Source organism: Pseudochaenichthys georgianus, chromosome 4 (genome assembly GCF_902827115.2).
Source record: "Pseudochaenichthys georgianus chromosome 4, fPseGeo1.2, whole genome shotgun sequence".
In the NCBI taxonomy this organism is placed as follows: Eukaryota; Metazoa; Chordata; class Actinopteri; order Perciformes; family Channichthyidae; genus Pseudochaenichthys; species Pseudochaenichthys georgianus.
Window position 1 is genome coordinate 24,614,726 of NC_047506.1, and position 24,299 is coordinate 24,639,024.

Genomic DNA, 24,299 nt, shown 5'->3' on the forward strand with positions numbered 1-24,299 from the left:
AGCAGCTGGTGTTCCAAGTGCACCAGCCCTGTGTGCAAGGAGCAGGGGCGGCGCCAGGGGCAGTGTTGGGAAAGTTCACTTTCTACATGAACTAGTTCAGTTCACAGTTCACAAATTTTAAAATGAACTAGTTCAGTTCATAGTTCATAATTCAAAATTTTGAACTAAAGTTCATGGTTTCAAAAACGAACTAATTTATAGTTTAAAGTTCTTTTTTCAATACGTTGCTGCAAGCTATTATTTGTCTCCTGTACGATGTTAATGGGATTTGGGTGGTAGTGGATCTGTTTTGGCTCTCTTTTTTATTCGCCACTCGCACATACCGTGAAAGGCTAGTCGTGTGCTTATTCTCAATGTGCCATTTAAGGTTTGTTGTTGACGTCGTCGATGTACGGACTTGCTTTTTGAAACCGGGCGGACACAGTTTACAGGCAAACGTTTGATTTTTTCCGTCTGAGTCAGTACTGACTTTAACTCGCTTGTTTAGTTTTTTTGCGGTCTAGATTTCTTTCATTTTTTTATTTTTTGCGTGTGTTTATAAATTACCTCGAGGGCCGTACCAAATTGTCTCGCGGGCCGTATACGGCCCGGGGGCCGGAGGTTCCCCAACCCTGCCGTAGAGTCTCACTCTGAGCGAGTGCTGCTGCAGCTGCTCTCGGCTTCGTCCATACTAATTCTTTCATTCATTCAATGCTCGCCGGTTCCGCGGTTCCACACTGTTTGTTGTGAGGAGTCTGATATATTTAGTATATTTATATTTTAATGCGACAGCCAGGGGTGACAGGCGCGTACGCGTCACAGGCAGCTTGCTGTTGCCAGATTGGGTGGTTTTCCGCATTATTTTGAAGCCTGTTTACGGTGTGTTTTAACTGGGTTTTCGGCTGAAAGGCATATGAAATCTGGCACACTTTTGAACGCCGTTATAATACAGTGCTGAGAATGAACGCACTTTTGAACGCCGTTATACAGCGCTGAGAATGAACGAGTTCTCAATTACGTTAATCTAGCGGAAATACAGTACGTTCAGTTCACGTTCGCCCAAAATATGAACGCGTTCATGAACGATCGTTCATGAACGATCGTTCATTGAACGCGTTCAGGTACATCACTGGCCAGGGGGTATCTAGGAGTTGCTATAGCAACTCCAACAATTGGCCTAGCAATGGCTTAGCAACCCCATTGTTTTGATATGAAAATGTATCATATTTATACACATTCTCGCGGGCTGAGAGAATGTGTATAAATATGATATGATACATTTTCGCGGGATCTATCAGTTGTAATTTACTGCGTGAACTGTTACTTGGCTAATTCTCAGTAGATCGAAAATGGAAAAATTTCTCACGGCCACAAGTCAGCGTAAACGACCGCGATCTCCAAAGAAGCCGGTCCAGCCGGACAACCCTGCTATCCACAAGGATCCCGATGTTCACTATGAAAACCGGGAGGATTGGGACCACGAAGAACAGGTTCCCCCGCCAACTGACCCGCAGCAGCAGGACCAGCAAGCTGCTACCACGAGATGCAGTGGAACTAGTGGAACTAGTGGAACTAGTGGAACTAGCGCTGCTCCTCTCCGCACCGTGATGATCCACTGCCCTCATTTCCTCCACCCTGCTCTCTGCAGAGCTCCACTCCAGAATATACAAATTCTGCTAGTCAGTGATTCTCAGACACAGCGTCTCACCCTTTGAGCATCTCAGCAGAAATGAGCAGTCACTCCTCTCAGTTACAAATTGTCATTTTAAATGAATCAAGAATGTGTTGTATTTTCCGACATGGCGCATTGTTCGAGCCGTGCTGACAGTGAGATCTAACACGGGGAATTGTGAATGAGGAGAAGAGAACTGAGAATGAGGAGGAGGAGGAGGAGGAGGAGGAGGAGGAGGAGGAGGAGGAGGAGGAGGAGGAGGAGGAGGAGAGAGGAGGAAAAGTGCGTTATTTAGGCAATGTTGTTGGTGGGAGTTAGGGAGAGACCGCCCCTTCCAGGTGTGTGTATGTGTGTGCGTTTTCCGGTGTGTGTCACGGGAAAGTCATGAGTGTTACACTATTGATTGGTTCTGTACTAAATAAAGAGAACGTTTTCGACATTGAAGGCTTGAGTGATCTTGAATAGCGGTGAACGCTACAATATGAACAGGCTCGTGCTTGGCTCACTGGTATTGTTTGTTTATTTTGAAAATTAACTAGCAACGCCGTGCTGTCATATAGCAACTGCTAAGCTACTGCAGCAAAAAAATCCTGGCGCCGCCCATGGCAAGGAGCACAAACATGTTGTTGTAATTTGTGAGGCATGTATGCACTAGATTGCAAATTACTCATATGAGTTCATTTCATGAGTTTGTTTCATGAGTGTCATGAGTTCATTTTAAACATTCAGCATTCACCACAGTTCACTGCAGTAACAATACAGATTCACTAACAGTTCAAAAAGTTCAAAATTAATTGTATCAGTTGTATGGTGTATGCTATGTGTGAGTGTGACAAAATGACAAATAAACATTTCAAATATTAATTGTGTTATTCTTTGGTCCAAATCACTGCTAAAATGTTTTTTGACAAAATCATTATTATAGTATGTCTTTTTTTTTTTTAAATACCACACTTGCATACATGGGTCATTTTCGACCCATGTCTGTAAACTTGATGTAATATTATAAAAACTATTTTAGTTTAGTAATTAACAAAGGAGAAACAAAAGTAATGATTTAGGGTTTTCAAAAACAAGATATTTAATGAATATTTTTGAATATTTAATGATGACATAAGTTGATTTCCAAAAATATAGCAAAGAAACACTCAACCATGCATTAAATAACACTGTAAGTCAATACGGGTCATTTTTTACCCATGTTGTGTCTTAGAGGGGGTTTCCATAGCTTGTGTATCAAAGGGTTAATTACACAACATTGATTGGTTTAAATTGTGTGCAATGCTTTTGTATTTTTCCCCTTCGATTCGGAGAAACAAATATTTTTTCGGAGTAAAGGATGGCAGAAGACACTACACTACCCAGAATCCCCAGCTATCGTTTGGACTACACCATGCTCTGTTTGACAAACCCCGTGATAGTCCTCAAGCTCTGTGATTGGAGAGTGTGCTCCACGCCGAGCCTCGAACAGCACTTGAAATGGGATGGAAGTGTCCAAAATTGGATTTGAACGGGTCCACCGCGTCCCCCCCAAGTTTTTCATTCAATGCATAACAACACCATAGTTGTGTAGGCCTATATGATTATGTCAATAAACCTTAGAAAATCTTGAAATCTTGAAAGGGATGTGCAAAATAGTTATTATATACAGTCTTTAATTAACTATTAGTAGAGAATAACGAGTAATGAATATACTTTATAGGGATCCTATTAATATCTAATAATAAAAATAATGAAATTCAATAACATGCTTTAACCACTAGGTGTCCCTTTATATCAGCTGTGCACCTTTATGGTGTAAATACAGCCTACTGTATCTACCAATTGGATCAAATATAAAAGTCAGCTGAATTAGTGTTGATACTGCAAGGAGACGTATTGTGTGAAAAGAAATGTAAGATGTTGTTTAATGGGTGATATATTTATGATCCACGTCACGTTTTCAGTTCCTCATGTTTGTCTAGAAGTCTTCTCATCAGGGCTCTATAAATACAGAACTACGGCAGATATGTAATGTTTAATGCAGCCGAACCGTGTATTACAATGCCGTTATGTGATGACTTTCAAAGAGAAAAGCAAGCACACTCGGAATAAAGTATTTTTATTTTTTTTAAATGTTTTCGGTCTGTTTCCGGTGTTAATGACGATGTGCTGTGAGATGTGAGACTGGAATTGTACAGGGGAAAATAACGTAGGCTATCTTTAGATGCGGATTTTGTTAAACTAATACGTTTGCGCTGTGGACCAACACTATACATTGACGGGGAAGGGGGTAGCAATAAAGATAACACCATTAAACAGTTACACAACATAACAGAAATAATATCGATAGCAGCGTCCCTAGCAACCACCTTGGTAACAATGAAAACGTGCTATGGACGCAATTTCCTGAAGTAATCTTCGTAATAACTAGCAAACTAAAGATCATGTACATCCACTGCACACATAATCTGAAATAACAACTCATATTTCTCGCATCAAATTACATCAAAACGCATTTTAATGGCCAAACTAACTTTAAAATAGGCATTTTCCACCGAGAATAAAACGAAGTTCGGCCATGTTTTTTTTTCTGCAGGGAGAAATTTGAAGATCACGTGACATAGACGCCAGCCATTGGAATGAATGGTGAAAAAAAACGGGGTTTGTCAAACAGAGCACATGGTGTAGTCCTAAATGATAGCTGGGGATTCTGGGTAGTGTAGTGTCTTCTGCCATCCTTTACTCCGAAAAAATATTTGTTTCTCCGAATCGAAGGGGAAAAATACAAAAGCATTGCACACAATTTAAACCAATCAATGTTGTGTAATTAACAAGGATAATCTGGTGTTTTTTAGTTGATGAGTAGTGCAAATATCACTGTAAAATCAATCGACAGTAAGGGGAATACTTACTTCGGGGTGTACAATTCTCCGTTATCCAATGAGAATGGACGCTCACATTGCCTTTAAGGGCAGCCGACACAAACGAATGTCGTGCTTCCATGAGCGTCAAATCCCGCCGCAGATGGGAATACATTGCAATCAGTTGAAAGCTATTTGCGTCCCTTTATGAAGCTGAAGGAGCCTAGGAGCGTCACAACTGCATGCCACGGACACTGACCAAACGTCGCTCCTGGACGATTATGGAGTGAGAGTGGGTTGTCTGGGAGGACAGGAGTGTTTCCTGTATCCCATTGAACTGTGGGGGGGGGAGAGGCGAACTGCAGGGTGTACCCTCTGCTGATCAGCCTGCTCATCCATCTGTCCATCAGACACACGCGCTGCCACTCCGAGAAACACTCTGAGCGGGCGCACATGCTCGAGATGTGTTGTGGTCGTCATGACGACGAGCCATGCCAGAGCCCTCGCCGCCGCTGCCCGTGAGGCAACCCAAGGTGGGCCTAGAGCGAAAGGGCTGTGAGGAGGCCTCCACACGATGCATTTCACTCCGACTCTCATCATGAGGCGCGTACACGCTCAGAGGATGAGTGGAGGTGTGTGCAGTGACATCCACATGAGGCGTTACCACGGCACTCATGGGCTTATTGTGACCGTGTGTAGGTGGCGTATCTCGGACAGAGGAATGCCGCCAGGTCTGTGGTTTAATAACCGAAAAGTTATCACCACCAGGCCTCTGCAGCGAACCCTGCTGCCTACTAATCAACAGATTGGAGGCAGCTGGCCCTGATTTTCTTCCTCTTGGGGAACCCTGGAAATAGCCTCTTTCAACAGGAGTTCCCGTAGCTCTGCTTGGAGCGCAAGACACTGTTCTCGGGATGACAGGCGTGTCTCCTGTATCCCGTTGAACTGTGGGGGGGGGAGGCGAACTGCAGGGTGTACCCTCTGCTGATCAGCCTGCTCATCCATCTGTCCATCAGACACATGCGCTGCCACTCCGAGAGACCCTATGAGAGCGGGCGCACATGCTCGAGATGTGTTGTGGTCGTCATGGCGACGAGCCACGTCAGAGCCCTCGCCGCAGAGCGAAAGGGCTGTGAGGAGGCCTCCACACGCTGCATTTCACTCCGACTCTCATCATGAGGCGCGTACACGCTCAGAGGATGAGTGGAGGTGTGTGCAGTGACATCCACATGAGGCGTTACCACGGCGCTCAGGGCCGCCCCTCCCTACAGGCCAATCACGCAGGCTGCATGGGGCCCCACCTTGCGCTGGGGGCCCCGCCCAGAGGGCCTCAGCTGCTAGGCTTGTTTGAGATAAGCAAGACCTGCGCAGTTGCGATCAACGTCTTGCTAGTGCGTTGCATGATGGTTAGTCATGAGACTTTGAAATCTCGCGAGACAAAGACGCCCGCAGCCTTGAGAGTGAGGCGAGGCGAGTTGGCACAGTTGCTCTCCACGAGCTGCGGAAGCGAAATGCTTGATGGGAAACGGCTCGCTGGTATCTCGAGCTGAGCGCTCATTGGTGGTTTTTACCACGTGCTGCTGATGAAACTCTCCAATTGGCTGGCAAAAGTGTGTTGTTGTTTTGTGTCAGTTTTACGTCGCCACATCCATTCCCATTTTTCATCATTGTTCCACAATGTTTATCATCATGAAATTAATATCTATATATTTTATACTTTTTTTTTTTTTTTTGGATTTTGATATACTTTATTAATCCCCGTGGGGAAATTGTTTCTCTGCATTTGACCCATCCTAGTGTTAGGAGCAGTGGGCAGCCATTTTTGAACAGCGCCCGGGGAGCAGTGTAGGGAACGGTGCCTTGCTCAGGGACACCTCGGTAGCACTTGGTCTTGCCGGGACTTGAACTGGTGACCTTCCAATTGCCAAGCCAAGTCCCTATCGACTTCGCCACCACCGCCCGTAAATCATCATGAAATTAATATCTATATATTTTATACTATACTGCTTACCGTTTTCATACTTTATATATCTTAGCATATTCATACACACTGTTCATACTGCTCACAGGCTGATATCTAGTGTATTCATACCCCTCACTGTTTATTCATCATTCAATTCATTCTATATTTTATTCTGTAGATGGTGTCAAGCCCGGACTGGCCATCGGGAGGACCGGGAGGTTTCCCGATGGCCTGGCCTGCTAAGTGGCCTGCTGGCCTGAGGATATTTTTTTTTTATGTTTGTATTGTGAACGCAACGCTGCGCAAATGTGGGTCTGACTGACTCTGCCTCACAGAGGCAGATGTGGCCTGCCCACATGGCCACTTTCATACAGATCATACTAATGCCCTCGATTGGTCTCTGTGTGTCATTCAAGCTCGGGAGGGTGTGTGTTAGTGCATGTGTGGCGCGAGCGAGTGAGATAAAGTGCGCGCACCGGTTACGTGTATTGTTGTTGTTAGCATCTGGTGCTAGCTAGCTGCGCTAACGGATATAAGGAGCTTTTTCAACAACAAGGTGGAGGAGAGTCCTCTCCAGTTAGACTGAGAGACTGATAACTACAGCTCAGGTGAGGTAAAGGACTCTCTGAGTGTTAGATAGTTAACTTAGTCTAAGTTATATATGTGGGTCTCAAACGGTTTGGTCACCATTTATGTAAACACATATTTCCATTTGAGGGGGGAGTGATTAGTAAAATATGCATGAATAATAAAAAAAAAAAACGTTAACTAGGTGAAAAAAGGCAAGATAAACTATTAAAACTTGTTGAGAGCTAAAACTATAGTCTTTGCTGCTGCCTCAAAGAGGAGCAGGGGCAGAGGAGGGAGACAGGTGAGGCTGGTTCAGGAGCACAGACACACTCACAACTATAAATGAACCAAAAACAATAAAATAAACAAGTTTCAATGTTTTTTCATATTGGATATGGTATGTTATTGTTATGGCCATGTTTTTATGATGTTATGATGTTATTTAAATGTATACAGTTATGTTTCATGCTGTAGTCTCTTTATTTCCCCCTCAAAATGCACCAGATTGATGCATTTAAGTCCGACATTTAAAAAAAAAAAAATCTTACCGGAGGGCATGCCCCCGGACCCCCGTATAGGATTTGAGGTCCACCCCCACTTAAAATATGTTCACATAGGTTCCTAAATAGATTTGCACATTTTTTTAAATAGTAACCCATGTCCATGTTTATTTTTGGGTAGTAGATTTAGAGGGCTATCACTACGGGCAGCAACGCTGTAAAAATTGACAAATAAATCCAGGAAAATGGCACAAAATAAAACTGGTAGTGGCCTGGCTGGGTGTATAATTCCCGGCCTGACTTATTGTCCCAGTCCGGCCCTGGATGGTGTACATTACTTTTCACTTTACTACTTGTTGCACCTGGTTAGAAGCTAAACTGCATTTTGTTCTCTCAGTACCTGTAATCTGTGCAATACCAATAAAGTTGAATCTAATCTTGAGCAGGAACAAATGTATTTACTTAGTACATATCTGACATGAACGATTAAACACGTGTGCATTCTTTATAAATGCAAACCGAGTCAAGCCGACTCCGGAGGTGGCGGTATGCACCTTAAAGTTGTTTGCAATCCGCCAAAAAACCGAGAGAAGAAGAATGCGAAGAAGAAGATGAAGAAGAAGAAGCCGACTCGGAGCTGTCCGACTTCAGGCGAGCTTTTTGACACCTCCCCCGGCTGCGATCGGCTACTCTCGTCTACTTTCGAGGCGAGCCGCAATGTGTCTCAAACAAGCCTGCTGTGTGCAGTTCTCCGCTCAGTTCTCCGTGCACCCCCCGCGAAAGTGAGAGGTGACAAGGGGAGCACGTCTGTAACCCGACACCGTTGCAATGAATCCACATCTGACCAATCACGGCTTTGATACGGCCACTAGTGCAGGTGAAGAGATGTCGGTGAAAAGACAGTTTCAGTCCGGCGCAAGCAAGAGGGGAAAAAAACAACACATGAAGAAACTAGAGCATCACTCGAAGGTGGGTTATTGTATGAGTCAAATGTACAACTTGCGAATGTTGTATAAGTCAAATTGCCAATTGCCATATTAAAACATCAGTTGCAATTCACGACATGAAGAAGGCAGTCTCTGCAGAGCATATAGGCTAATGGAGATGCAGTTATTTCCAGCATTCTTTATTTACAATTCATTCAAGTATGTGATGTCTTTTATCTGCTAATATACAGGAGTAACGGCCCGTCTACACTACAGCGTCGACAGCGTCGAAAGCTCCAAGCTGCTCCAAGCTGCCCATTCACTTTCAATGCAACCCTGTCTCCTAAAAATTACGTTCCCACAGAACTAAACTGCATTCTCAATTACGTTTAGCTAGAAACGTATTTTCTCCCACGTTACGTTAGTTATGAACGTATCTCAAATACGTTTATTTTCTACATATCTTCTAGAAACGTATTTTCTCCCACTTTACGTTTGTTATGAACGTATCTCAAATACGTTTATTTTCAACATATCTTCTAGAAGCATATTTTCTTCCACGTTACGTTAGTTATGAATGTAACTTAAATACGTTTATTTTCTACATATCTTTGCCATTTATTGTCTTGCTTATAATAATGATAATTCGTTATTTATAAATATCATTTTAGAGCACACCTTTGAAATCGACAATCGGGCTCGATATATAGTTAAATTAAAATCAGTAGGCGAGGCTGTAATTTCGCTAGCTGTTACTCTCATGAGCGAGGCAGAACATAATAGTTTTAACATGCCAAAAAGCTGCTGTGTCGTTTATTGCACCTCAAACATTAAAACAAATCCAGAGTTACGTGTTTCTGTACTTCCTCTAAGAAGAAAGGACAGTATCAGAACAGAAGAGCTCTGTGACTTCAGGCTTGATCGCCGTTCAAATGACAGCGCTGGTTTCCCCAAAAGTGGGCGGGGCTGTAAAGTGAAGTAGATTTACTCTCATCTATTATTCAAAACCATTCTATTTATTCTAACGTAAATTACATGCCAGTGTTTTATCTTTTATTTATTTGTTTTTATTTTAAATCGTATAATGTCTGACTTTTTTTCCGTCTGTGAGGAAAAGAAATGGGGCTCAGAGCCTCAAAATACTGAAATCTGTATTTTTTAAAATCTTTTCCTTCTAATTTATTATTCTTTTCTAAATAACACACTGTTATTTACTCAACAATAACACACAATTATCCTTGTTTTTATTTATTCATTTAATTCTATAATCTTGGGCTTTTTAGCCGTAAATAAAGTCACCGGAAACAGACGGGACATTTTGAGCGATACACACCACAAACCCACTAAACTGATTACCCAAGATCCTCAGCTTGAAGCTTGTTGATTGGATGTTTTAGCCGCAATGCACGATGGGATATGGTGTTGATATTATATGGAGATATGATATCCGACAATGAAAAATAAAATAATACCTAATTCAGAGTGTGCTTGCTTTTCTCTTTGGAAGTCATCACATAACGGCATTGTAATACACGGTTCGGCTGCATTAAATATTACACATCTGCCGTAATTCTTTATTTATAGAGAGAGACAAACAGGAGAACTGCTGCCAAAACTGAATACTTGACGTGGATCATAAATATATCAACAATTAAACAACATCTTCAATTTCTTTTCACAAAATACGTCTCCTTGCAGTATCAATAGTAATTCGGCTGACTTTTATATTTGATCCAATTGGTATATTGGTTATATTTACACCATAACGGTGCACAGCTGATAAAAAAGGACTTGTAGTTTTTAAAGATATTACTGATTTTCTTTGAATATAAGAATCTAAATACTGAGTTGAGAGAATAGTCAGGGGATTTGGGTGATGGGAGACACATCTATGGAATCACAATTTCAATAGCTTACTATTAAATGAAGGATAGCCTATGCCTTTCTGTCTGTGATGTTTTACAAATCAGATATTAATGTGAAGAAGTAAAACAAGAGAAATAGTATAGCAATATCCTGTAAAATTATGTAAAAACATGAATAAAATTACACATCTTCAGATGTTATACATAAGTGTCTACACTAATAATACAAAGTTATTATTAGTATGCTGTGTGTACCTTGTGTGCACCGCCTAGTGGTTAAAGCATGTTATTGAATTATTTTTGTTGAATAATCTTATTTGATCAAAACAATATTAAGAGTACATACTTTCATAGGGGGAAAGTAGAAGGTCAATGATAGAAATATAGAATATAAAAAGTCAAGAAGATACTAAGTGATCTCTACAATAAAACAGTTTAGTGCTGGATGTTCAAAGATATTAATAGGAGGATGTGCAAAACAGAAAAACGAATTAACCTTTATTAACACATTAAAAAATACTTTAGGTTAAGGTCTTCTTTTAAACAAGAAAAAAGCTCTGGGGGTATCTATCTACAGATGAATATTAAGCCTGACAAAGTACTTAACGTCTAAAATATTGCTTTCCTGCAATGTTAACTATGTTGAAACACTTATTTTAAATGATATTATACACATTAATTATACTCTTATGTATGTAGATAGAATAAGAAATGTGCAGAATATGACAGTTTAATGGTGGAGGTATACAGTACACACATATTGATAGATGTCTGTTGAGGAACCTGCGACCCAAGTTGTGTATAAGATCAATACACCTTAGAAAACCTTGAAATCTTGAAAGGGATATGCAAAATAGCCATTATACAGTTTTTAATTAATTATTAGTAGAGAATAACGAGTAATGAATATACTTTATAAAGATCTGCAGATAAATGTTTAGTCTTCTCAAGCACCAACTATCAAATATCTCTCCTGATTGTTGGCACTTGACAATCACCTTCCCTGAATTGTATTCAGGTGTAACTAAAGTCTGCTTTAAGGGTTGTTTATATTCCACATCATTAATCAGAATCTGCAAAGTAACTAAACTAAATGTAGTGGAGTAAAAATACCAGGTTAACCTCTGAATTGTAGTGGAGTAGAATAACAAAGTAACAATGAGCTGTCGTGTGGGTATATATTAATGCTGCCCATTATGGATACAAGCGATTTTCACCCATTTGAGTAATTACATGTTTTAAATGTGTACACACCAATGTGTTTCCTATCGCCTAAACCTCCAGGGCTGTACACAGTTTAATACTGTCAACTTCTACATTTGGGAAAAAACGTCTTTTAAAACTACAATTCCCAGTAGAGACGTGCCATAGAGAACATGTTGCGAAACACAATAGCCAGCATGTAACGTGGGAGTAAATACGTTTCTAGCTAAACGTAATTGAGAATGCAGTTTAGTTCTGTGGGAACGTAATTTTTAGGAGACAGGGTTGTTCAATGGGGTGACGTCACGTAGCCGCGCTTTTTCACCGAACTGAATTGTGGGTAGCAGAGCGAGGCGTCCCAGGCGACCAGAAGTTGAACATTGTTCAACTTCTGGTCGCCTGGACGCCGGAGTAGCCAGCGCCAGCCAATCAAATCCCGTTTCCCAAAATCTGACAGCTGAAGCGCTAGCCAATCAAACCGCGTCTAAGCTGGGAGAGATATCCCGCCGTTCATTTCTATATTTCAAAAAAAGTCGGAGGAGAAACTAACTATCGCCGTAGCAAATCACCCGGTTTTGTATGACCAGACCCTCTTCACCTACCGGGATACAAACCGGAGGAACCAGGCATGGAGGGAGGTGGCAGAGACAGTGGGGGAAACTGGTAGGTTTTCGCCTGTTTGGGGAGTTTATATATATATTGCTCGCATAAAATCCCCGGGGGTTTTTGCTTTGTATGTCGGGAGCGGGAGATTCATGTGATTGGTTGTTGGCCGTGTCGCTTGAATAAAATCCCCAAGCTCCAGACACGCCCAGCTCCAAGCTATTTTTGGAGCTGTAGTGTGGACGCTCCGTAAGAGTGATAAACTGTTTGTCTAGTTGGCTTACATAACAGTTAAAGTGTACAGCCTAAAAAACATGGAGCATTTTTTCCCCTTTTATTCATTTTTATGTCAATTTGCACATGTAATGGTGATGCTCAGCCTCTCCCCTTAACTCCTAACAGTCATCATCATGTTAACCACAACACAGAGAAATACTGATAGAAATGTGTGTGTAGTTGTTGATACATTGCTGACAGAGGGAACTAGAATACAGATTTAAGAAATATCAGTTTTGAGCATGTCATAAGTATGTTTTATCTTGACTATATTACAACTATATTATAATAAAAATAATATAGTATTTATATTACTGAATTGATTATGATTATTAATATTAGTAGGAGTAATTTATTTGCATTAATTATATTTTAATCTTTTTGAGGCTAGTATTTGACAGGAAATGCAAACGTAGTCACCTGTAAACGCATACTGAACGACACACATGCACATTTACCATTTACCTCACTGTATATAAAAGTAACTGTGTTGATAATAATAATAAACAGGAATTATATTTGCAAAGTAGCCTACTTTGTTTCCAAAACATTTTTTTCCACTCCTGTCGGTTGGGGGGGGGGGGCCTCATCTCACAATGTCGCTTGGAGCCCCAAGTTGGCCAGGGGCGGCCCTGACGGCGCTCATGGGCTTATTGTGACCGTGTGTAGGTGGCGTATCTCGGACAGAGGAATGCCGCGAGGTCTGTGGGGACAAGTCATAACCACCAGGCCTCTGCAGCGAACCCTGCTGCCTACTAATCAACAGATTGGAGAAAACTGGCGTAGTTACCGCGCTCTGCAGTTTATTAATCGATAGATTAAAATGCGCAGGCTTTAGTAACGAACCCTGCTGGCTATTAACCGATAGGTCATGGTTCACCCAGAGTGGGGGATATGTGAAACACATTTGAAACTAATGACTCAGACAACATGTTGGGAAATAAGCTTCTTTTATTTTCCTCACACTCCACCCCCAAACCGTCAAGGCCGGCTCTGTTTCCTCGGCGGCTCTCGTGGAGCAGACGACGAACGGGAGTACACTCCCTTTTGACCCCCCCTCTCTGCTGGTGGGGGGGCGGAGGCGCGGGACGGTGCCCCTGCCGCCGCCGACGGACGAGTCTGGCGCCTCGGCTGGGGTTGCTGTGAGCATCTCTTTGCCTGTCGCTGTGGCCGGCTTGGCCGCTGCTGCTGCTGCTGCCGCTGGTGCCGCTGAGGCTTCGCCGCAGGCTGGAGCCAGCCGACGTGCTGGTGGATATCATCCGCCTGCTCCGCTGCCGCCTTCATGGACTCGACCATGGCTAGAAACTGGGGTCCGGGCTCCGAACAGCCCGTCCGGGCTGATCGGAGCGTCCAGCAAGACCTTCCTGGCTGGCTCTGTAACAGCCGCCTGTTGCAGCCAGAGGTGGCGCTGGATTTGCGTCATCCATGCTGCGATCCTCGCCTGGGAGACAGCCACGGCTGTGCACAGCGTGAGTGCCGTGCTGGCCGCCTTGCCGATCTCCTCCGCCTCCTCTGGTGCCACGGTGGTGGACCGCTCCACCAGCGTAACCACCGAGTTGGCCAGCAACGCGATGTTGTTTGCCGCCGCAGACGCCTGAAACGCACATTGGTGCGCCCGGTCAGCCTGCGGGCGACATACTGGTCCTTGGGGGAGGCCAACATAGGGCGCCGTCCGGTGATCAAGTTGGCCTGCCTAACCCCAAAGAACGGCGTTAAGCTCGGCTCCAGAGCGGGGGTGGTTGGAAACCCCTCCTCTGTGAATCCCTCCACCTTAGTGAAGGGAACAAAGGTGGCCACCGGAGCCCTCAGGGTCCTCGGGTTCGCTGCTGCCCCCTCCTGGTACCTCCTAATGGCGGGGAAGCGCGGCCAGATCGGGTCACTCCTGCCCGTCTGAACCCAGGAAAAAACTCTGGCCATGTCGTCCAGAGCCACCCTTTCCCGTCCTAGGGGAACGGGGAGACCTTTGCATGCTGCTGCTTTGCCAATGATCTCCGGCAGCTCCAGCATAATGCCACCCAACGCCGGTAGCGCCGTGGCCACGGAGAAAGGGACCGCGTGCTCGGCCGCCACACTCGTACCTCGCTCGGACCCCGTCTCCCCCGTCCGGGGGGGAGGGGAGAGCCGCATGGCGAGCCATGGAGGGAGACGGGGTAGGAGTCGTCCGACTCTTGCCCCGCACTCGGCTCCAGAAACTGGCTGTCGTCCCTGTTCTGGACGGGCCAATCGTCCTCCTCAGCCACAGCAGCTAGAGCAGGCATCCTCAAAGTCCGGACTCCGGTCCGGATCCGGACCGAACCACAACTGTCTCTGGACTCTGAGCAAATTATACTTTGCATATGTATTATCTGTGTTATCTGCGAGACATCGCCACAACGCAACGACTGCAAACAGCGCTCTGTATGTCCTGTTCCACTGTCTGTGTGTGTCTGTCAACGCATTGGTCCAATCACATTCAGCATCCCGTCAGCGTTTTTTCCCCCCAAACAATCTGCGAATCAGAGGCACAGTAGGGCGGGTCTTCGCGGAATGCGGGTGGGAAAAATGTGTGTGTCTCTTTCAACCTGTCTGAGTCAGAGCGAGAGTTAACAGCTCAAGTTCCATCTGTACTGTAGCTAGTAGCCTAGTTTCACCTACCGGGGTGGCAACTGACACCCTAAAAATAGGCCTTGACACCCCAGCTGCCACCCCAGTTGGCATCTTTGTTTTGAAAGAAAAGTTGTGGCTCATCGGACATTTATGAGAGAAAGTCTCTAATGTCCGAGTGCAAGTGAATGCAGCACAAGATAACGGATGAGCATACAAAACTCTTAAGATGATGACCTTACGTGTGTAAATATATTTTTTTCTTTGAGGGGGTCTGCCCCCAAAAAACAGTTTTAAGTCCTGAGAAAGTCAAATAAGACGGTGTGTAAAACTACACTGCCCAGCCAAAAAAAAGTAACCACTTTGATTTAACTAGGCCAGTAGGTAAGGACATTCCACTGGATAATAACTGAATTATAAAAAAATGCATGACTGAAGTGATGGAGACCATGTTGAAGGCAAACAAAAAGAGGAAATAACAGGTAAAATCAAGCAAATCCCCCTCTCAGATTCCACAGCAACTAGAAGAACATAAATACTGGCTGGTGATTGATTAATCAGCTTTGTGATGGAATAAAAAATGCACAGTGCATTTCCTTAGCTGTGGATGAGTCCACTGACACCACTGACAATGCTCAGTTGCTAGTGTTTGTGAGTTTTTATGATGAGGCAAAGGGGGAGTTTGTTGAAGGTGTGTTGGGCCTGACGAACCTCAGTGGACACAAGGGGGCAAGACATTTATAAAGCAATAATGGGAATGCTGAACGAAAGAGGGTGCAGCTGCCTTTATTCATAACTGTGCAGCTCTTACACTGCGACTCTGAGGGGTCAAGCACAGACACAATAACAATGAAAACTGCTGCAAACAGATTATTTTTGTTTTTGCAACCTCGTGTTAAGAATCTTGTTGCAATTGTTTAAAAGTTTGAATGACCGTAATAAACGGACCTTTGTCTTATTGAAACATTTATTTTGGACCTTTAAGATTTGTATTTGAGTACCCCTGAGCTAGAGCGTCCGCTCTTCGCTTCCTGTCGGCTGACGGGAGATGGGCACAATGCGAACAAGCGACCTGCTGGCTGAGAGCCGCGTCCGCGTGCTCTGGCCCCAGGCAGGATTCACATATCGCGTGTAAGTCATAGCTCATGATGTACCCCGCCTTACACGAGGGACAATCACGGACACAGTTGTTGCTCATGACTTTTCCTGTGCTTTAGTACTGTGCTGGTTGCTGAAGAAAAGAGGGAGCAGATTGCCGGGCCCCCTTCCTATTTATACCGGAAGGAGGCCCGAGGGTGGGGCCCACCTAGCGGGTGGGCGTGGACTACAAGTGTTTCAGTGCTGCGCTGGTGCGCAGGGGGATAACCCAATAGCGATAGCCTGAGAGGGCGAAGCCATATACAAAATAGAACAGTCGTACATGCAGAGCGCTGTTTGCAGTGGACATAGCGGAGAATTTTGACTCTTTGCGTTGTGGCGATGTCTCGCAGATAACACAGATAATACAGATAATACATATGAAAAGTATAATTAGCTGAGAGTCCAGAGACAGTTGTGGTTCGATCCGGTTCCGGACCGGAGTCCGGACTTTGAGGACGCCTGATCTAGACCAAGTAGGTTTCATTCCAGGCCGCCAGCCCTCAAATAACATGAGGAGGGTTTTTCAGATTATCCTAGAAGCAAGCTCCAGCAATTTGCCAATGATTGCAGCATCACTAGATGCTGAGAAAGCTTTTGACCAAATAGAATGGGCATATCTATTTTACACGCTCAAAAAATGTGGCTTTGGGCCCAAGTTGATTAGCTGGGTAAAGGCTTTGTATAGCGCTCCCTTCTCTTCTGTTAGAACCAGTGTTGGGACTAACGCGTTACAAAGTAACGTGTTACTGTAACGTGTTACTGTAACGCCGTTATTTTTGGCAGTAACTAGTACTCTAACGCATTACTTTTTAAATTCAGTAACTCAGTTACCGTTACTACATGGTGCGTTACTCCGTTACTGCGTTAGTTTTTTTATATAGTCAACAGCCAGGCGAACAGAGATGAGAACTGTACTTAAGTACAGTACTTGAGTAAATGTACTTAGATACTTCCTGTGTCACATGCGGAGACGGGCTGTGGGCGTGTTTGTGTTGTTTACTAACAAGACTATCATGGCGGCGGAGCTCAAGTCTAGTTTCTCCACCTGGAGATATTCTCACTATTTCACTTTTGTCGAGCACAAAGAAAAGAACGTTTTAGTTAAATGTAAGTTGTCTCTTGGCGGGTCAAAGATCCTATCTACTGCCCAAACCAGTAATTCAAATCTCTTAAAACATCTGCAAAAACAACATGCTGGGACGAAGCTAGTAGCTAAGACCACAGAGACTCAGCCGACGCCACTCCACCTCCACCTGCACCTAAGCAACTGCGGCTGGATTTTAACCAAGGGACTGCTAGCCAGGGAAAAGTCGATAAAGCCATTGCATGGTATGTTGTAGAACACATGCAGGCTATTGCTACAGTGGAGTCACCCGCTTTCAGGGAGCTAGTTAGCATGATAGCATGTCCGGGCGGCACACGGCATATGGGACGGAAAACTTTTTCCAACTACCTGGAGAAAGAATATACAAAAATGGAAAGCCAGCTAATATCAATGCAATCCAGATTGCATATAATGCATGTCAAGTTGATCAACAGATTGTATTATTCTCCAATGCAATAACAGTACTGAAATGAAGGCTATACCGGCATTAATGGGGGCCCTTTTTTTAAGTTACTTTTCACAGTAACGCATTACTTTTTGGTGTAAGTAATCAGTAAAGTAACTGAGTTACTTTTGAAATGAAGTAATTAGTAATGGTAACTAGTTACTGGTTTTCAGTAACTAGCACAACACTGGTTAGAACTAATGGATTAATCTCAAAACCTTTCCCCTTACACCTTGGCGTGAGGCAATGGTGTCCAGTTAGTCCCCTACTTTTTATTATGGCTCTAGAACCATCAATCAATCAATGTGTATTAGCCTGTGCAATTCGCTCTAATGGTGACATATATGGTATGAACATTCATGGACACGATTAATTAAATATGTACGCTGACGATATACTTCTTACTTTGAGCAAGCCAGCACTCTCTATACCCGCAGATCTTGATATGATACATTTATTTGGCAGCTTGGATATAAGATACATTGGAACAAGAGTGAAGCAATCCCACTTAACTCATATACATATAAGCACAACCTAATGAACACCCCCTTTATTTGGCAAACAAATGGAATGAGGTATTTGGGAATTAACATCGTCTCTACTATCTCTAAAATATTTAGCCTTAACAGCCCTGCTATTTTCCAGTCCATTAAGGAGGACATTAACAGATGGATGGCCATACCATCTCTCTATGGGGCAGAGCAGAAACCTTGAAAATGAATGTTCTCCCAAGGCTTTCTCATATTATCTCCTCTATCCCTCTTGAATTCCCACTAAAATGGTTTAAAGATATCAAATCCCTATTCACTCAGTTCCTTTGGAATAATAAAAAACCCAGAATCGCACATAATAAGTTGATCTTTCCAAGATCAATGGGAGGTTTGGGAGTCCCGGATGATTTCCAGTATTATCTGTCCTTCAACGCAAAGTATCCATTATCATGAGTGTACAAAAGTGCCTCTCCGGTAGGCAGTTGGCAATGGCTGGAGCAATCCATCATGTCTGTAAACCAAAACATATCTCTGGCATCAATGTGGTACTGCCCAAGACCACCACCCTCAATGGATAATACCATCATCCGCTTTTCATGCTCTATTGTAAAGCAACTGCACAGGAGACTCAACATAGAGGGGCTCTCTTTACCATCTTGCCCTATTTGGAGTAACCCCTGTCTTTCTGCAGGAGGAGGAACCTTAAGTAATAATATCTGGCAGAAGGCTGGTATTACTACAATTGGACAGATATATCGAGACTAAACCCTTCCATTTCAACAACTCAAAAATCAGTATGGTCTTTCAGACTCATCTTTTCTATCATATGCACAACTAGCATCTATTATTAGTACAAAATGTAAGGAGGGAGCCATGCCTGCTTCATGTATGGAAGAGGACCAGCGCCTCAAGAAAGAAATCATATCATCAGGTGTGGTCTCTAATATTTATAAATTATTATCTAGGGCTGCCCCGAATACCTATTCTCCTGTCCAACTGTCCTGGGAGCATGCCTTGAATATCTCTCTGTCTGCTTTGCAATGGAACTCCATTTGGAGGTCAGCTATGTTCTCTTCTCAATGTGTAAGATTCAGGATCATACAGTTCAAAATTCTCAATAGAGCATACATCACCCCTGTTACAAAATCCAAGATGGACAATAAACACACAATAAAGACGTATGCTGGCATGAATGTGGCAAGCGAGGTACATTGTTGCACCTACTCTGGGAATACCCAGCGGTAACAAAACTTTGGTCAGAAGTAATATCCCTACATGTCCCATTGCATGCCTACTGGGTCTCAAGCCAGATGGCGATGTTGCAAGGACTGCCTATCGGCTCTGGACATTAGGCTGTTTAGCCACAAAAAGACTCATCCTACTAAACTGGAAGGAACGCAAACCAGCCTGCTTTACTAGGGACTCATGGCTGAGGGAATATCTGGACCTACTGAATATGGAGCGTGCAGCTTCTCTGCTGGGGGATTTTGAGGGGAGACAGGAGGATTGCGGTTCACTGTCCGGAGCTCTCCTATCTGACCCTGTCAATATGGCATTTCCTGTGTAATGTATAATGTATTGTGTATGTAATGTCCTGTGTATGTCACAATCAGCTGTCTTAGGAAGTCATCCTTGAATCCCCCCCCCCCCCCCCCATTATATTTTGTTTAGTTGTTTGTTGTTACATGTTTTGTTGTATGTTCTGTTATCTGGAGCACTGTCTGTTTATTTTATAACTGAAAAATAACAATATATTAAAAAAAAAAAATGCAGAATAAAGTGTTAGGGTGTACAACTGGCTCTGGTAATAATTTTGTAGTTTAGTCATTGTGACGAAAAATCATCAATTATTCTATATATATTTGACTAATTCACACATTTTATTTCACAGTAGCGGCACCCCACAATCTTCCCATCTAATCCTCTGGATATTGTTAAAGTAACCCTTGTTGGTAATGCCTAATCCAGTAGCATATAATTGACAAATGTACCTTAAAAAACAAAGTAGAGCACAACACATAATGTATTACAGAGGCCGATAAAATGCAATGTTATCAACTGTGTTTTTACTTCTTTACAGAAATTACTGCTGTCTAGGTATTCCTCTCTCAACTTTAGATGCTGCACAAACATCGTTAAAGGTTTAGGGGTTTCCCTTTAATGAAGTGTCGAATTAATAAGAAGCTTGATCAAATATTCAATTAAGTGGTATTTTCGTATTAGCCACAATTAGCAGTGTGATTATGCCTGTGTATGTTTGTTTACCTCTCAGGAATCTACTCTACTAAGTCCACAATGTTCTCTCAAAGTTGGATGGCTACTCTATTTCCTCCTCCAACAGAGTGTGCATACATGCATGTGTTTGTGTGTCGTCTGTTTGTCCAGAGATTAGCCACAGAAACTTTCTCATCACTCAGAACCAAGCTGCATTCTGGGTATTGGTTGTCCCGCCAACCAGAGCCTTTGTCTGGCACTGGATCTGTATTCACACTCACATACACAAACGCACACACACAGGCTGAGGGGAACCCCAGATTCTCTGAGGAATTAGGCTGTTTTTAGCACATCGAGGTATAAGGCTTTTGTAAAGAGACCCAACTGCCAGGCTGAAAGAAAAACCTTCCTCCCTCTCTGTCCAAAATTCAAATGACTATATTATTGGAATATATGAGTAAGGATGTTTTAGCAATCTGTTTCTCATTATTTTTAATTGTAATTTACAGGGGTATTTTTTGGGGCACAATTTCTTTAGCATTCAAACCTTTTCCAATGGACTTCCATCAATATCCAGAGTTCAAAAGGTGTTTATGTAACAAGTGTAAGTTAACACAGTTGGACATATTACCTCTCCCCATCCCAGCCTCCCCTTGCTTACTGTGGCTGTGACGCGCGGCCCGTGCAGCTGAGCGTGCAGTATAGCATCGTTCACATGATTTCGGACTGCTAACAGCGCTAACTCCATGCTGTTGTGGTTGCTGCTTGTTGCTAACATGGCAGCTAACCGTTGGAGCAACACCACCAAACTCCCCCAGGGGGCGCCAAGCTCTGATACCCCCACCTAGAATAGAAATGAAAGGACAAGGAAAGAGGAGATATGATAATAGTGAAGAGAGGGGGAGGATAAAGGGAAAATAGAGGTGGCAAATGTGGAAAGAGACAAGGAGTTAGAGAACAAGTTTAGTTTGGTAAATTGGCTTAAAAGTTCTGTATATGATGCTCAGAAAATCAATATACAAGTCACAGATTGTGACACTTTGCTATAATAAGAAAAACAATTAGAGAGAAGGAAATAGGCCAATGATCAAGATGACATGCAGTCATAAGCCGAGATGCCTTCTGTCACGGCGAGGCTGTTCCTACTTCTCCGTCTGCCTTTCCCTGTCTTCACTGAAGAGGATAAACATGATGGGAAGTTGTTTTACCACCACGCTTTCTTTGCTTCCAAGAAAACTCTCATGCGGGATGGACAGCGCCATCTTCCAAGTCTGTCTATTGTGGGCGCTGTTAAAGCTGTCCAGCAAAACTCAAAATCAGCCAAGTAAGATAAACAGAAGACACTGCCAGTTCTCTTGGTAATGCTCTTGGCATTTGTCTAAAACTTAATGAGGAAATGATTTATTGATTTATAAAATGCTGTGAATGAGTGATTCAGAAATGTGAGACATGGGAGCATTACTAAGAAAGGTTTTGTTTTACTATCCAGAGGCTGCTACATTATGCACACTAATTATCTAGAATAATAACTTCAGATGAGCATTTACATGTAAATTATCTTAATTGTTACTAAACATTTTTTGTTTGGATTTGCCTATATGGGCATGTGCGGGTAGAGGAGGGAGGGAGTGGGGAATATAGAGAGTGTACTGTGACACTAAAATATACAAATTGTGCATGTTATTGTACACTATTATGAAATAAAAATACTTAACAAAATAGATGATGAGCATTTACTAACCACTGAATCTGGAATTGCATTACAATTAACTTAAAGAAGCAAACATATATCTAAAATATGTTGTACTTTGGAAGGTGCAGGAGGTTTAAGAGCAAGTTAAAAGCAAGGAAAAGTTCCACAGTTTAGGAAATAGGCTTAATTGCATATAACTTCCAGTAAAACCATTGATAGATGTTGGTATAGGTGTATTTGTTTTACCTTGGACAGCACCAGTGTTACTGTCTGTTTGTAAGCTAATTTCCTTTCTTCCTCTAGCTCCATATTATCGCATTTTATATTCAATTGTCCTCCAGCATACAAACACACACACACACACACACACACACACACACACACACACACACACACACACACACACACACACACACACACACACACACACACCACATTCAAACACTTACCAGACATCCTCTCATGATGTTGACACACAGTCCGGTACAGGGCCGTATCAGAGTCATCCCTCTGCAGTGGGAGCAGTAGTGCATCCTCACTAAGCCCCGCCCACATTCTCTGGATAAAGTCAACTTCTCGGTTGCGTTGACAACCTCTCCGGCCAGTCTCAGCAGTCGGCTCAGTGCCCGGCCCGCCCCCAGCGCACGGGACAGGCCGCTGACCAGGAGGCGAGGGTGGGGTCCGAACGGGCTGACATCCTGCCGCGTCATCCGCAGACAGTCATCCTGATTGGTGGAGGGGGTGGAATGGGACTTGGGTGACATGTGGCCGATCCCAGGGTTCAGCAGGCGACGGTAGACCAATGGGAAAAGATCATTGTAGAACCGACGCACAGCGGTGTCCAATGAGGATGAGTCCCCAGAAAGGTGTCGGTTGATGTCGCTGAACAGCTGAAACACAATGGGGCGACAGTCGGACGCCAGAGCAGAGTAAGCGCTGTCGAACAGAGTGCTGGTCAGGTTGGATGTGAAGGACACGAGGGACTCAAAGGTCTCTGGAAAAAGATAAAATACATAGAGAGAAAGGGAGTGAAACAAATATGCATTTTATTTTACCATGCACACTAGTGAAACACCTGGATGATGAAGTCATGAATATACAATAACTGAAAGAAAAGTTAGAAAAGTTTGCACCTTTCTTGTCAGTTTAATGATTAACCTTTTTTTTGGGTGATGTTAAATTTAAATCAACTGGAGTTAAGGATGAACCTAACGAGGATCTTAGATTAAAAATCCTAGATAAAATTTGGTTTGCACGTTCTCATTCATAACACTCCGTTCGATGTCTCACTATGGGATGCGCCTCATCGCGGAGCAAACAGAAGCATCAATCTCATTACGCCAATCCTGATTGGCTGGTGATCTTGACGTCAGCGTCAGGGGAAATCACCCCCTATAAGTAGCTTGCTCCGCGATGCATGCGTCATTCAAACACGGGCTGGAACACGCCCAGAAAGCTATCTACAACCCCGGCTTGTGCGGGCATTGTGCCCGTTTCACCCGAAAGAGCCTCCACCGACGGCTAGCACACCAAGCTAGCTTGTTGGAACAGGACTCCCTCATGTCCACTGATTTGCCGTTTGGCAATCAAGACACGGGGGCATCCGCCGCAGAGACTGAGCCCCTCACTGTGTCGGTCTGGGGCTCACTAACAGCGGCAGCTGCGGAACCGGGATCTCATGCCGTGTCAGGCCAGGACCCGGTGGCGGCAAGAGACGCGGGAACGGAGCCCCACGCCTCACCAGGCGGGAGCTCCCGGCGAGACCTCACCATGGTCTCGCCCGCGGAGGCTCGGCCTGCTCCGCATACTGCCGATGGAACTGCTGGTGGCAGCCCACCTCCTACCGAGGATGGGCCCGTCACCAAGCAGGAACCCCACGCTGCCAGCGAAGGTGGAACGTTTCCAGTCGACCATGACTGAACGGTCCTACAGAGCCGCAGCGTTGTCCGCCAGGGCTCTGAATGTTTCCTCACTGCTAACCGCGGCAGCCCTTCGTCCAAGCTGCCCCGAACCCTGCTCGGTTCAAAATACCGAAAACGCAGAGGTCGCAGTCCGCCCTGAGTCCCCAGCCCAGGCAGGGGACGAGGGCGAGCTGGCCTAGAAAATCTCCGGTTCCGGCTGCAGCCCAGGCGCAGCCAACCCAGAATTTCGGCCAGCAGTCGAGGAAGAAGAAGCGAGCGGCGTGACAGCCCCTCCTTATCCCCTCTGTGACAGAGCTGGAAGTCTAC

At 44.0% G+C, this 24,299-nt stretch overlaps 1 protein-coding gene across 3 annotated transcripts in view; it reads right to left on the bottom strand.

The window, feature by feature from the left end:
• Nucleotides 1-24,299, bottom strand: part of LOC117444950 (glypican-5-like) — a 120,970-nt gene that overhangs the window by 79,393 nt on the left and 17,278 nt on the right. The window contains exons 3-4 of one of the 3 annotated variants that reach the window (XM_034080335.2): nt 22,521-23,065; nt 21,040-21,222 (exon numbers count right to left, since the gene is read on the bottom strand). In XM_034080335.2, the coding sequence (XP_033936226.1) occupies nt 21,040-21,222; nt 22,521-23,065 (728 nt within the window). Of the gene's footprint in view, nt 1-21,009; nt 21,223-22,520; nt 23,066-24,299 lie in introns of all 3 variants that reach the window. The other 2 variants (XM_034080334.2, XM_034080336.2) reach the window with 2 other exon arrangements.